Source organism: Somniosus microcephalus, chromosome 20 (assembly GCF_052327205.1).
Source record: "Somniosus microcephalus isolate GS21.2 chromosome 20, FLI_Smic_1.0, whole genome shotgun sequence".
Classification (NCBI taxonomy): Eukaryota; Metazoa; Chordata; class Chondrichthyes; order Squaliformes; family Somniosidae; genus Somniosus; species Somniosus microcephalus.
In genome coordinates this window covers 68,164,150-68,180,269 of record NC_141006.1, presented here as the reverse complement: position 1 = coordinate 68,180,269, position 16,120 = coordinate 68,164,150, and the positions used below count along the sequence as shown (strand labels likewise).

At 39.8% G+C, this 16,120-nt stretch overlaps 1 protein-coding gene across 2 annotated transcripts in view; it reads right to left on the bottom strand.

Annotated features, from left to right (window-relative positions):
• Positions 1-992: 992 nt before the first annotated feature.
• LOC147103377 (importin subunit alpha-7) overlaps positions 993-16,120 on the bottom strand; it is a 48,603-nt gene continuing 33,475 nt past the window's right edge. For both annotated transcript variants that reach the window (XM_085962928.1, XM_085962927.1), the window contains exons 7-14: positions 13,431-13,519; positions 12,817-12,916; positions 12,431-12,594; positions 11,647-11,725; positions 11,209-11,334; positions 9,577-9,704; positions 7,208-7,386; positions 993-7,114 (exon numbers count right to left, since the gene is read on the bottom strand). In XM_085962928.1, the coding sequence (XP_085819054.1) occupies positions 6,927-7,114; positions 7,208-7,386; positions 9,577-9,704; positions 11,209-11,334; positions 11,647-11,725; positions 12,431-12,594; positions 12,817-12,916; positions 13,431-13,519 (1,053 nt within the window). In that variant the 3' untranslated portion in view covers positions 993-6,926. The remainder of the gene's footprint in view (positions 7,115-7,207; positions 7,387-9,576; positions 9,705-11,208; positions 11,335-11,646; positions 11,726-12,430; positions 12,595-12,816; positions 12,917-13,430; positions 13,520-16,120) is intronic.

Below are 16,120 nucleotides of genomic sequence, written 5' to 3'. Positions count from 1 at the left end.
ATTAACCACTCCAAAGGATATATGAAATTTTTTCCAGAGGTGTTCCACCAACACAGATCAGCTTTTGGCACAAATTTGAACAGTAATGGACTTATATATTTATGTTGCACAACTTCATGACATCCCAAAGTGTTTTACAGCCAATTAAGTACTTTTAAATATAGTCACTGTTGTAATTTAGGAAAACACTGCATCAATGTTGCACACAGCAGGGTCCCACAAACAGCAATGACCAGATAATTCTTGTGTCGGATAAATGTTGGCCAGGATAGGACAATAGGACAATTCCCCTGCTCCTCTTCGAATAGTGTCGTGGGATCCAGAAGGCAGACGAGGCCTCGGTTTAACATCTCTTCCAAAAATCACCACCGGCAGTGCAGCACTCCCCCAATACTATGCTGGATGTGGCACCTTAGATTATGTGCTCAAGACGTTTTGATTCAGGGAGGTAAAAGTGTTATCACTGAGACATGGCTGACATCTCAGAGAGAAGCTCTCTCTTAATAGATACACTGCACCATGTAGGTCCTCACCCATTATTCTTGAGCTGATTGTGTATGGTGAGGAAAACAGTGCAAGTAGGTAAGATTACATTGTTTTGATATAAAACAATTGATATCCCTTTTAAAACACCTTGGTTGTCTTATTGATCATAGACAGGACAGATCAATCGCATCTATTCATGCTCGAGTCAGATTTTTGTTGTAAAATGGTACCAACCGATGCAATTCACAATGAACTGTACAACAATGGCTCCACTTTAGTTCCAAGGTCAACAGTAATCGCTGCAGCATTGGATTACAGCTCCCTATAGGAAAGAGAAGCTAGATTTCCCTTTACATTAATTTTATTACCAACACATTGTCATTACAAGCAGAGTAAATTTAAATGATGCACTTGAATTGTGATGTGAATTGAATTATTTAGTTTTGTAAACAATGCTTCTCATTTTGTAAAGCTAAACATTTCCAATAGGTAACACACAAAAAATGTAGATTTGCAACAAGATTTATTTCATACTTGTACATTTACAGTGTTTTAAACAAAGGAACAGAATTTGTAATTGCTTTTGTTTGTGTGGTGTTTGTGTGTCGTGTTCTGTTTGTGCTGTCTGCTTCCGTCATCTCACACATTCATACAGTTAACTGTCAAGTCCGTCAGCCGTCAAAAGCATTATGGGTGGTAACGTACCCTCCCAAAATTAAAGGGGAAAAACACAATTTTATTCAAGTTTTGAGAACAGCAATTTGGACACAGACTTTAAATTTGCAAACATCTGTAGAAGAGCAAGTAAAAAAAAAAATCTGTCATATAATATACCACGTATGAAAATAAATAGAAATGCATTTTTTTGGTTTATGCATTTTTTTTTTAAACTACATGTTCAAGAAAAAATCTTGTAAAATTTTAATCCTCCTACATTTGTTTGCAAAACAGCAAATGAAAAACTGTGGCCACGGGCAAAGAGTGTCGGATTTTCTAGTTAGTGGTCAATTATTAACTATATTCCGATCCCCTGTCTATTCAATAGATTAGTGCATATAATACTAATGGTTGCCACTGTTAACATGACTTAAGTAACGTGGTTGTGGCAGTTAAGGAGGAAAAAAACAGAGCAGCATGTTTGCACGTATCCACAAAAAATGTGCACATTCAAGTAAAATAAAATTGTTAAAGACCGAGAAGATAAACACAAATCTTCATGGGCTCATGGTCAGGTTGGCACTTGTGTGAATAAAGAACAGGAGTGCATTGTAATTTTGCTTTTTTGTTCTGCAGAAAGTCTGATGCTGTGACTTTGCAAAGGAAGGCTACAAGTGCAGTAAAGTAAGCAAAAAAAACTTCTGTAAAATAAATTTCAAAATTACAAGTTTAAAATACAGAAGTTAACTCTCAAAAGGTGTAGCAGCTTTATTACTTTTTGCTTGTAAATGGACTATTGCTGGCATGTACTTGCTCTACAGCAGAATTATTCCCAGCCATTTCCAGCAACAGTATTTTAAATTATAACAGCTCCAATTAATACAAATTGAAACTCTCTCCCCGCCAAATTGCACAATTTTTTTTTAAAGTATTATACATCAAAATATCAGTAGAAAAACTGTACAAAAATCCCCTAGACAAAAAAGATGCTTTATAGACAGTTAGAAAGATTAAAGATGGGGACCCTGGTCAGAAGGCCTCAAGCAAAAGGTTGCATAGTTGGCAAATGGAAGTTCTCAAACTTTTGATGGCGATATTGCAGTAGCATGAAATGTTATTAGTACCAATTTATTGGGGGGTTTGTGTGTGGAAATTATGTACCATATCCTTGAGTAAAATTATTTGCTGTACTGTCCACTATAGATCATAGGAAAATCTAAAACATCTAATGGTTAACAGCTGCCACCAACATATTGGTTAGTGAAGGGCACAGAACCAAACTCCCTCAAATGTTTCCTCTTCATGCTGCTCGTTAGAAGCAAAAAGGGTATGGGGATATTTCAAAATAAATACTTATGAAATATACTCTGCCCCCTTCAATTTCACTTGTCCAAATATATTCAGCATTTTGACATCAGATACATTAGTAAATATTTTGCCAGCAAAAAGTATATTCTAGCAATACAAAAGTTTTTATCCCAGTTTGGTGAAATAGTTTACCACTGAAATTGAAGCCTAAAGTGCACTGCTTAGTTCAAAGCCATTTAATCCCTTCATCAACAGATTTTATTAAAGCTCCAAATACAGCACAATGTTTTAACTGATTGGGGACATGCTTGTCTTCTATAATGAAGCACTAGAAAAACAGTTCAGGCTAATCCTCAATATCCATTATATACTTTCTTCCTAACACAAATTTTAAGCAGTTTGGATAACATTTTGAGTAAGGAAATTAATACCATATCATATTGGAGCCATTTTGTTTGAACATATGTTTAACTTTATGCTGGTGAAAGGATTAGAGATAGTAACTGCTGGTCTATCTTTTTACAAGGGAAATCAAGATTTTTTTGGAAAAAATGCAACTCCCCTCCCTCCCCCCCACACCCAAAAGGTCCATCTCTAGCTGCTTCAAAAACTATTCCATTAACTTCCCTAAAGGTCAGTCTTATTTCCAAACACAACTAGTATAATGAAGGTGCTATACTGAAAGGAATGTTATACAATTTTTTTTCCAGTTTACGTAGACCAAAATCTTTAAAAGTTAGTAATGAAACACCTTTCTGCTATTAAGATTATGGGTGGGTATCTCTTCACAGAAAATCAGAGAAGTGTTTTGTAAAGTTCCAATGGTGCAACAGACCAGAAGATTATTCTTAATTTAGGTTTTCTAATATTTCTAGATTCCTGCAGAAATGCTACAACAGTCCTCAGGAATTTGGTTTAAAAAAAATAAACCCAACTCTTCATACCAGCTTGTGACTTTTTTTCTTCTTTCCCCAGGTTTCTTTGCTCGCCCACAATCTCCACCAGCCAAGAAGCAAGGAGCAATCAACATATAGTTTCATTCTAGTTGAAGATGCAAAATGCCGTTTTAAGAATTCTAACCAACAGGAGAGCTAAGTACAAACCTCTCCTGCAGGCCTGGATGCAAAAAGAACTCCGATTAAAAAAAAAATTATGCAAGGCATGCGAGAACCTGAAAACCATGCAAGCACAATATATACCAATTTAGCAAATATGTTTTGAGATGTGCAATATGAAGACGATTGTAAAAATACTATTAAAACACAGTATGCAAACCATATAATATTGGACACCAAAAATCTGCTTTTTTTGTAGTACAGTCATTATACTACTGCAAAATGGTTTTACAATACAAGCATACAACTTTTGAAAATCTGGTTCTGAGCCCATTCCTACTATTTGGAATACATATACACTAGAAAGATAGAAACGTTGTCTTTTCTGAAGCAACGGAAAGTGTCTAATTCAAACTCTCCATCACATCACACATTTTCAGTCAGTCAGTGTCACACTGGTCTGTTAGGGACATGCAAAAGTCAAACCAAACTGAACTGAACCAGACCAGCATAAAAGTCGTGTCCATCTCAGTATGATCTTCTTGGGAGGGTAAGAGAACAATGCACATTTCTCACTCCATATCCATTACTCTAATCTTTTTAGAGCTGCTCAACTCTCCAGCATTCCCTCCAAATAAAGCAAATGTATGATCAATTTAAAACTGCTGAAAGCCATTACTTTTTGGAATTTAGAGTGTACTACCACCCAGCCCGACATATCACTCTCCAACCGGTCTCAAGTAAGCTCCCACTCATTTGCTTGAAGCTAGGACAAACTTGCCCTATCCCCTGCTCAGTACAGTAAATCGTTAAAATATTACCTGGTCTCATTTTCATGAATTGGCAAGAATAATTAAACACATTCACTTCTATAATGTGAAAACCAAAACAGTATCAACTAGGAGTAATAGCAAAGTTAGGCCACATGGATCCCCAAGGTCAGAGTGAAGAGGAAAAATAATCACTTTCAGAATAGTCTTGCACAGTTCAGAGTGGTTCCATTTCATAGATCTCTAATGTCTGTGGTGTGATCTGTCTGCCCTCTACAGCAAAGCTAATCGCAATGGCAGAGGGAGAGAAAAAGGCTTCATATTTCAATATTTAGCAGAATTCAATAATTAAGATTCACAGTTTGTCTAATGAATGCAGTCTCCCAGCTCATAAAATAAAGCCCGCCCTTCATAAAGATTTGTATACCAGAATTCATTATGGAAGCCATTTCCTCAAATTGTAGATGTAAAAGTGTGTAGCACTGTATGCTGGTATGTATGCAGTAATGTGTGCAAATAATGTCAAATCTGTTAGAATGTAGACAAACTATTCCCTTGCCAAAACACGAGGTTATCAGTAAAATTTTAAAAGTGCTCGTAGCAAAATTTGTTTCTTTTCCTTAATAAAGTTGGCTTGGATCTGTACACTTGCTTCAAGTTTGTTCAATTTTCCTCATCTTATCCCCCCCCAGTAAGTTTAAGTTTCCTCCCCACCCCCTTCCATCGCAAGTGCAGTTCACATCCTGAAGGGTGAAGCAGTGGCAAAGTAAGACTCAGTACATCTTTACTTGCACTGTAAATTCAGATTTTCTTTTCCGAATGTCATTTTAAAACAAAATGCAGCTTTGATAGATGCCTCTAGTTTTACTTTGGAGTGAACACTCCCATCTTATCATGTCCATTTAAAAATTGATTCAAAAGCAAATGGAATCTAAATCTAGTTGGTAGACAGTTTGATTTAACCATTGCTCATCTCCTAACTGCGTAACAAAGCAGCGCATGCAGAGGTAATTTCCTGTTGTTTCAGGGAGGAGGTAAGTGTAAACATTAAGGAGATTCTTCATCCAAATTGAATTTGATCTCCCAGGTAAACAAGGTACAAATTGCAGATAATTACAATGACTGCACAATGTCTTTACAGACAAGTGGTTTCAGTAGCAGATTTTCTAGAGACAAACCTGGAGTCTGGATATTCAAGAGGCAGCTGCTGAGGAAACTTAAGCAAGTTTACAGATAGAAAATAGTTATCCAATTGTGCGATAAAACTTGGCATGTTAGGCAACCACAGTTGCAATGGTTTTGCTCCAGCTGCTTGGCAAGGGACAAATATATTTTATCTTTATCTTAATGTAACGTGTGAAATAAGTAATGACTGACGTTTACAGGTTTGCATTCTACAGCTTCCAGTTTACACATTAAATACTTTCAAATTTCTAGACAGATCAAGTCTGTATTTTTTAATTACATGATCAGCAGCTGCTCTGATGCAACACCTGGGAAGGTCAGACACTTAAATTTATCAACACAGCACACAGCTTATATTTTTCCCCCAACTACTGTATCAGCTTACATCAAGCGGTCTCCTACTTTTCCCAAACCATTACCAAAAATTATAACCTCCCCTTCCTTTCCAAAGAGGAAAAGAAAATACAGAAATCAAATCTAAATGTTTAAATTAAGCCATAATCAAGCAAACCTGACTAAGTTTTTTCAACACGTAAAACGGTTCTACCAGTAGCAAATATACATTTAAACTCCTCAAAATACTGATTGTGCCAATTCTGAATGCTCTCCTGCTTCCCAAATACACTGCTCGGAACTTTCTCATCAGAATCTTGGCTCCACCCTTGATTAATGTTAATTGCAACCAAGCAACTGATTATTCCATTAGGAGCTGCAAGTTCACTGAATTGAGAATTAGCACAAGTCTGCACTTGCTCATTACAAAGACCCATTGGAACTTCTAGGACTAAATCTTCTAAAACAGATGTGTTTTTTTATATATTCACTGAAACATTTTAAGCTCCCCCGCCCAAAAAAAAAAATCTATAAATCCATCCAAAGGACAATTCTTTCCAACACTTGTGCATTTTACCATCTAATTGTTCCAATGGCATGTTTACCTGAATAAGGTAGCAGTCAATCATAAATGGCAATATGCCTAGAGGGCTGCCTCAGTTATCTACATAAGCAATCTTTGTGAATTTTACAGTTACTTCAATTGACTGCTAACTCAAACTTTACACCTTGAAATTTGACACTGCTGTGGAAAAGTAGATTTCAAGCATTACTTGAATATTTCAATCTATCAGAATTAAGTTTAATATATACTGGATTTTGTCTAGCTTTATTTCTGGGATAATTGCCTTTTACAAGTGCACGAGATATGTTGCACAAACTGAAAAAATATTGAGTTCCGATGCAACATTAATTAAACAAAAAGGGAAAGTGCAACAGTTACCCCACAGTTCCCTCCACTTAGTCAAGTAGAGAGCACAACTTTTTGTACCAAATTAATTTTTCCTTCAGGAAAAAAATGTTTGAAGAGAAAGAACAAAGTTTCCTGTGACTCAATTCAACTAAACATATGTGGTTGAGGGGGAGGGGGTGGGGCGGGGGGCATGTGGCTGCTTGTTATTGCCTGCACACTTTACAATTGGAAACCCTCCATGGGGGCCTCCTGTTGCTGAAAGAGGAACTGCTGTGCAGTTTCATCCACTTGTGGAGCAATACTACTGTCCTCCTCCTCCACACCAAAGTAATGCTCAATCAGATCAAAGGCCTTTTGATAGATTTCCTGATTCTCGTGGCTCTGCAAAAATTCAATTTTATCGAGACCTGTGAAAGAAATATGACAAGTTTATTTGAGATATTTCATAAATGTCTTTAGAATTTTATGGAAAACAAATCAATTTTTGGCACTTCTCCTACCATACGCTTCTTCAATAAGGCTACAGTACGGATTGATCCCAGTTCCATTCTGTTTAGCCTCCTGCTCGCCAAGTCTTAAAATATTTTCCAACCCATTTAGGGCAACTTGAACTATTTTTGAGTCCATAACGGTCAGTAGGTCACACAATGGTTTAATACAACCCAAGTTTACAAGATACCTTTAAAAGAAAGAGGAAAAAACCCAAAAAATATGTAAAGGACATTCTGCAGTGTAAGCAAGAGAAAGTTTCTGTAGGTTTTATAGTGGATAGTAGTGGATCATGCATTTGGGGTCTCCAGAACTGAACCACACACTATATAATCACTTCACTCCAAAGCAGGTGTGGTTGAGACATGACATCTCATTTTGTCAAAGTTCATCAAGCATTTATTAATTTTAGTGTTTAATTTCTAATTACAGTGTATTAGATAATTCAGTGCTATTTAAATTAGCAGATTAAAAAAAAATCAAAGAAAATTGATGTTCAATCCCGTTATGTATGGCTTTGCCCTTCCACTTCCCCTCACAACTGTCTCTTGCTGCTCCTTAGAGACTCTTAAAACAGGTTATCCTCTTCTTCTCTTCCCTCATCACCTACTCTAACACCTCTTTTATTCATTAAAGGAAATAGTCTGAATATAGGTGAGAACTAGATCAGCAGCAAAATCAGGCAAAGGTTATATTCTGCTTGACTAAAGGGCTTCTGAGGAACCGTCAGACCTATCACAGTAAAATTTAAGCTTAAGCAATCAATTGTGACCGCTACAAAAGTTGTGACACTGGTGGCCATCATGTTAGACAGAGGCATCAATATTAACTGACAAAACGTGAACTCTTTCTCTCTCCACAGATGCTGCCTGACCGGAGTATTTCCAGCATTTTCTGTTTTTATTTCAGATTTTCAGCATCCGCAGTATTTTGCTTTTGCATCAATATTAACTTGTAGCCTCAATGCTGAACAATGTAGTCAGCAATGGTAGAAGGATACACTACATTTCTGTTCCAGTTTTTCCTCTCAAAACCTGGACTGCTTGCTGAAATATGGCAGCACAGGGATTGGCCAGCATCCAGTAACTTGCACAAGTGCCTGTTGTTCACACTGGAATTCTGAAATGAAATGTGGGTTGGCTATTCTACCATAGGGACACCACATCCATTTGAATAGCTCGTTAACACCCACTGTCAAGGCTTACATGAATATAGTCACTAATGCCAACTATTAAGAGGATTGCCAGCACCTGTACAGTGTGCCTTGGGATTTCTCACTTTGGAGGAGGGAGAGAATAGAGGGCAGGGGAAAAGAGGATTCAGAGGGTAGCTGAAGGGAAGGAATTAAATTACAATTTTTCCCCCTCCAACATAAATACTTTTTCCTCATACGTTTAAAGGAAAGCTGATTTCAGCAAGTGTCTCAGCAGCAAGAGTTTCCCTGGAATCTAATACCAAGAAGCATTAAAAAGCTGCAGAAGCCATTAATTGCAGAATCTTGTCTCATACAATGGTTTACTGCAGTCATGCCCTATTGTGTACCTTCAATAATACAATCTCAGTACAAGTATTTACCTATTCCATAGCAAAGACCTCTATTAAATCTCTTGGCCTTCTCTGCTCCAGTGGAAATAATCCTTCATAAATTCTCTCTTCATTACTATAGTTCCCCATCCCTAGCATCATCCTGGTGAATCTTTCACTGTACCCATACATATAGTACTCTACCTGTGCCTAACTAATGGTTTTGTACAAATGTATTACTTTATGCCCCCATTTCTAAAACCCAAAATGCTATTGGCCTTTATGGTTTTATCTACCTGCACTGAGTTATAGGGAATGATGTTTTTGAACACTTAGGTCTCCCTGTTCATCCACACCCTTCAAGCAGCTTTCCATTGAGTATATACTCCCATTCCTTGTTTTTCCTCCCAAAATGTGGCTGTGTAAGGGAATACATTAAGTCCTGACTAACATTCTTCCCTCAAACACATTAAAAAAAAAACTGGTACATTTATCTCATTGTTATTTGTGGGACCTTGCTATGTGCAAACTGGCTACCATGTTAACCTACATAACAGATGTTTGCGATATGATATATATACTTAAAAATTATTTCTTTCAGCAGCCCTTTCAGAGAAAGTACATCCATCTGAACTTTTGGTGGACAGGAATGGGCTTGGCTGTAATTCGCCCCTATTGTCAAAATATCTTGACACTCTGTCCAGGCTCAAACATAAGAACAGATATTTAGGAAATGCACTAGAATGGGCCCCATGTCCATGGAACTATGCTCCAATAAGCAATAGATGTCTTCAGGAACAGAGAATGGAATGGGAGCAAAAGAGAAAAATACAAATAAAAAGTGTTTGTCACTCACTTAATCTGTTCTGGCGTTCCTCCAGAAGTTGCATTTGTGATGCCCCATGCTGCCTCTTTCCTCGTCCGAAATTCTGCTTTCTGAAGAAGGTCAATCAGCACTGGAAAGATGTTTGCATCTATTACAGCCTTTAAAAAAAAAAGGAACAAAAGTTACCATCTGTAGATTTGAAAAAAAGGCATGATATGCCTATCAATTAGTCCAATAAAAGGCGACGAGTTAAGAACGTAACTGAAGGTTTTTATTGGCTAAATAACAGAGCCCACCCTCGTGGGTGATCCGATCCAACAGGGAGGAATACTAGCCAGTCAGCTACCTTTATACCTGGGCAGGTAATGGGCGGAGTCGGAGGTGGTCAGCCCAGGTATAACAGTGCGACAAGAGGCGACCTCGTGTAGTGATGTGACAGTGAGAACAGTATACAGTGATAACTATAACAGTGGTTTACCACAAGGCATTCACTAAAAAAAAATTCCCCCACCACCAGCATCATCCCTGAAAAAAAAAAGCAATTCAAATAGGACTTTGTAGCAATGTATAGGCAACATGAAAATTCAGAAGGAAATTAGTATAAATGCAGTGGTGTCTTCTGAATGGCTAGAAAGTGGCCCATCAACACTCAGCAAATGCCCAGAATGACAGTAGTTTCAGCATTTGGGGAACTGCAGACAACATGCTGCCATTTGTTAGCATATTTGACCCTGAAATGAGCTTCCAACCACATAGCTGCGCCATAACTAAGACCACCTATTTCCACCTCCGTAACCTCGCCTGTCTCTGCTCTTGCCTCAGCTCATCTGCTGCTGAAACCCTTATTCATGCCTCAGTTACCTCAAGACTTGACTATTCCAACGCACTCCTGGCTGGCCTCCTACATTGTACCCTACGTAAATTTTAGGTCATGCAAAACTCGGCTGCCTGTGTCCTAACTTGCACCAAGTCCCGTTCACCCATCACTCCTGTGCTCGCTGACCTACAATGGCTCCCGGTTAAGCAATGCCTCGATTTCAAAATTCTCATCCTCGTTTTCAAATCCCTCCATGGCATCGCCCCTCCCTATCTCTAATCAACTCCAGCCCCACAACCTCCCTAGATACCGGAGCGCCTCTAATTCTGGTCTCTTGAGCATCCCTGATTATAAATCGCTCAACCATTGGTGGCCGTGCCTTCTATTGCCTAGGCCCTAAGCTCTGGAATCTCTCTACCTCTTTCCTCCTTGAAGACACTCCTTAAAACCTCCCTCTTTGACCAAGCTTTTGGTCATCTGCCCTAGTTTCTCCTTATGTGGCTAGTGTCAAATTTTGTGTCTTATAATACTCCTGTGAAGTGCCGTGGGACGTTTTACTACTTTAACGGCGCTATATAAATACAAGTTATTGTTGTTATTCCTGAGAAATACTTAAGATACTGCCTTGAACAAAAGTTAATGATAGGATATTGGAAAAATCTGATTTATCAGCAAACTGAAAACTCCGTACTCTATCTGTAGTCTTTAGAATTTAAAATCCATTGAAAGTAAATCTGTGTATGAATGTTAGTGATCTATCAAAACACTCAAATCCTGGATTGAACGGACGTTGGACCCAATGAATTTAAATTCACTAATTTCCAGTGAAGTCGGTTTTCCTCTACCTGAATCTGTGCTCGATTTCCAGCTGTGATGTTTGAAATGGTCCAACAGGCTTCCTTCCTGATGGATTCTTTTGGACTACTTAATAAATGCAGGAGGCATGGCAAGGCTGAACAATTTAATATGACCTGGACAAAACAAAAACAAGCCTCTATAAATAAAATGCTGCAATTAAGTTCACTGAATTTACATTATTTTGCTTCAGTAAATTCTCACAACCATCAAGTTCTACTTTAGGGGTGGGGGGGGGGGGGGGGGAAATCACAGTTTCTGCAATCTAAAACTTGAGTGGGACAACTTCATTGAAATATATTTTTCTTTGACAGTTTCTGTTATATTACTTGAATCTGAAAAACAATAAATGATTTGAAACAAAAGCCACTAGAGGCAATAACTGATTTACTACCGACTCCAAACCCACAAGTCAGTGGTGCACTTACCTGTGTCTGGATATCATCACCTGTTACTATGTTACCTACAGCTCTTAATGCTGGTGATGCAACTTTGTAATCATTATGCCTATGAAGAAATTCACAAAAATGACTGCTCAGAAATTATGCATCCAACATATCATCGTTAGCAGCTATTTCATACAAGTCACAGAAGACAATGTTAATATGCTTTGCTCAGCAAGCCTCCTTGGACTAATTATTAAAAAAGATGCCCAACAACAAAGTAGTGGGAGCTCAGCACAGTGGTTTGGTGTTCCAACAGTGCAAACAATAGCAAGATACAAGTCATTTCAGGAGGTAGGAAATTCCCAACCCCTGTACCACTGATGATGTTGAGGAGAGGGTAGGTTTCTTCACCATAAGGTATTCATAACCCACACCTCATCAAAACTGGTAGTGGTAAAGGCATAGAAACACACCATCATCTCAGACAGGGGATGTAAGCACACAGGGAAGATAATAATGGGGCAAAGGCAGGAAAATACACACAATGTACATTTACAAAATAATGTGTTATAAACAGAATATATTTTGTGACTTTAAATTAATGAAAGGGCAAATAAACCAGTGAACAATTGTGTCTTTTTCTTGTAAACTTCTAGCTCGGTTTGTGTATCATTTAACATTGAAGTTTCTAATCTTTGGCTAATCGGCTAGCTAAAAACCAGAAACTTTTGAGAAGGTTTAAACAGGGTTAAAGTTGACCTCCTGGTACTCAAATCCACCACCACAAAAGATACAAGGATTACTATCTCCGTGCAACTAAACTTACATTAAGAGTTCCACCAATCGTCTGCAAACCCCAGAGTCGATAACAGCCTGAATCTTTTCATTGGGTCCATCTGACAGGTAAGATAATGCCCAACAAGCATCAGCAAGCAAGTCAGGATCACTGCTGAACAGTAGCCTGGACAATACAGGTAAACAGGGGGATACCTGCAAATAAAAGTAGAGATCTTTAATTTGCAAAGCAGCTAAAATGAAAAGATGAACACCGAAACTCAACGACACTAAAACTACCCACCCACTTAGGAGTGTTCTGGCACAATTACAAAATTGTAACTCACCTGGAAAACATGGACATTACAACTGATTGGGTCTAAAGATCACAGTGACATTTTACTCAATTGCAAAGGCAGTGTAAGAGAGAATATTTACCTTCTCAAAATCAGGGGGTGGATTTTTCCCCCTACACAAGTTGGACAGTGCCCAGACAGCATTTCTTGTCATTGTGAGTCTGTTAGATTTTGTCAATAACCTAAAAAGAGAAAAAAAAACAAGCACAAAATACTGCACAGAACCTTGCACCCAATACAGATTACTGCAAGAAAATTGCATGCTGTAGACAAGACCATGTATAATTTCAACTGGAAAACAATTTCAAACTACACATCAAGTATACTAAAAAAAATCCATTATAAAACACCCATCTAGCTTTTTGTGCATTAACATTAATATTTTAACATATATGTGCTTCATTTTCATCCCCTCCCCTCAAATGCTGTTGTATCACAAATCCTGGTGAACAAGACAGACAGAGGCCAGTTGAGTGCACGGTGTACAACCGTTAATTGCCAGTAACCATTATTCTACATATGATTAGACTAATTTTGGGCTCATTTTTCAACAAGGCAATGTACACTTCAGTGGGAGATTCTACAATGAGATCTAATGCCCTGAAGAGAATATACTACTTTACTCCTCCTGTTCGAATGCTCATTAAATTCACATTAGTACAATTATGAAGATGTCTGACAAATGCAAATACCTACTGTAACAAAGGTGGAAGAATCCCACAGTGGAGTACAAAGTCTCTGCACACTGCACTATCGCCTGCAATGTTTCCCAAGGCCCACACAGCCTAGAAAAACAAATTTTAAACTATAAAAGCACAAGACAAATACTTCAAGTTAACATTCACTCGCATTCTATAAAGTTGTAGAAACTAAAACGTTAAGTCAGTTATTCCTTCCCTTCAACCCTTTATATATCTTTTGTGGGAATGCCTAAACAGCTCATCCTTCCAGCATGTAAACAAGAGCTCTCAGCACCACAATTTAGGAAGGATGTCAAGGCCTTGGAGAGGGTGCAGAGGAGATTGACTAGAATGATACAAGGGATGGTTCGGTGAAAAGACTAGAGAAGCGGGGATTGTTCTCCTTAGAGCAGGGAAGGTTAAGGGGAGATTTAATACAAATATTCAAAATTATAAAAGGGTTTTGATAAAAGTAAATAAGGAGAAACGATTTCCACTGGTAGGGAGGATCAGCAACCAGAAGGCACAGATTTAAGGTAATTGGCAGAAGAACCAGAGATGGAGAATTTTTTTTTTATATAAACGCAGCGAGTTTTTAAATTTTTGAAAATTTGTTTATGGGATGTGGGCGTCACTGGCAAGGCCAGCATTTATTGCCCGTCCCTAACTGCCCTTGAGAAGGTGGTGGTGAGCCCCCTAATTGAACCGCTGCAGTCGTGTGGTGAAGGTGCTCCCACAGTGCTGTTAGGTAGGGAGTTCCAGGATTTTGCCCCAGTGACGATGAAGGATCGGCGATATACTTCTAAGTCAGGATGGTGTGTGACTTGGAGGGGAACTTGGCGCCTGCTGCCCTTGTCCTTCTAGGTGGAAGAGGTCACGGGTTTGGGAGGTGTTACCGAAGAAGCCTTGGCGAGATGCTGCAGTGCATCTTGTAGCTGGTACATACTGCAACCACAGTACGCCGGTGGTGGAGGGAGTGAATGTTTAAGGTGACGGATAGGGTGCCAATCAAGTGGGTTGCATTGTTCTGGATGGTGTTGAGCTTCGAGTGTTGCTGGAGCCGCATCATCCAAGTGGAGAGTATTCCATCACACTCCTTACTTGTGCCTTGTAGATGGTGGAAAGGCTTTGGGGAGACAGGAGGCGAGACGCTTGGCGCAGAATACCTAGCATCTGAACTGCTCTTGTTGCCACAGTATTGATGTGGCTGGTCCAGTTAAGTTTCTGGTCAATGGTGACCCCCAGGATGTTGAAGGTGGGGGATTCGGCGATGGTAATGCCGTTGAATGTCAAGGGGAGGTGGTTAGACTCTCGCTTGTTGGAGATAGTCATTGCCTGGCACTTCTGTGGCGTGAATGTTACCTGCCACTTATCAGCCCAAGCTTAAACGTCGTTCAGGTTTTGTTGCATGCGGGCATGGACTGCTTAATTATCTGAAGAGTTGGGAATGGCGCTGAACACTGCAGTCACCAGCAAACATCCCCATTTCTGACCTTATGTTGGAGGGAAGGTCATTAATGAAGCAGCTGAAGATGGTTGGGCCTAGGACACTGCCCTGAGGAACTCCTGCAGCGATGTCCTGGGGCTGTGATGATTGACCGTCAACTACCACAACCATCTTCCTTGTGCTAGGTATGACTCCAGCCAGTGGAGCGTTCCCTTCCCTCCCCTCCCCCTCCCGATTCCCACTGACTTCAGTTTTACTCGGGCTCCTTGATGCCACACTCGGTCAAAATCTGCCTTGATGTCAAGGGCAGTCACTCTCACCTCTGGAATTCAGCTCCTTTGTCTTTGTTTGGACCAAGGCTGTAATGAGGTTGGGAGCCGAGTGATCTTGTCGGAACCCAAACTGGGCATCAGTGAGCAGGTTATTGGGTGAGCAAGTGTTGCTTGATAGCACTGTCGATGACACCTTCCATCACTTTGCTGATTGAGAGTAGACTGATGGGGTGGTAATTGGCCAGGTTGGATTTGTCCTGCTTTTTGTGGGCAGGACATACCTGGGCAGTTTTACACATTGTCAGATAGATGTCAGTGCTGTAGCTGTACTGGAACAGCTTGGCTAGAGGCGCGGCTAGTTCTGGAGCACAAGTCTTCAGCTCGACAGCCGGGACGTTGTCGGGGCCCATAGCCTTTGCTGTATCCAGTGCGCTCAGCCGTTTCTTGATATCACGTGGAGCGAATCGAATTGGCTGAAGACTGGCTTCTGTGATGGTGGGGACCTCAGGAGTAGGCCGATATGGATCATTCACTCGGCACTTCTGGCTGAAGATGGTTGCAAACGCTTCAGCCTTGTCTTTTGCACTCACGTGCTGGGCTCCGCCATCATTGAGAATGGGGATATTCATGCAGCCTCCTCCTCTCGTTAGTTGTTTAATGGTCCACCACCATTCACAACTGGATGTGGCAGGACTGCAGAGCTTTGATCCGATCCGTTGATTGTGGGATCGCTTAACCCCGTCTATAGCATGCTGCTTCTGCTATTTAGCGTGCATGTATTCCTGTGTTGCAGCTTCCTCAGGTTGGCACCTCATTTTTAGGTACACCTGGTGCTGCTGATGGCATGCTCTTCTACACTCCTTATTGAACCAGGGTTGGTCCCCTGGCTTGATGGTAACGGTAGAGTGAGAGATATGTCGGTCCATGAGGTTACAGATTGTGGTGGAATAAAATTCTGCTGCTGCTGATGGCCCACAGCGCCTCATG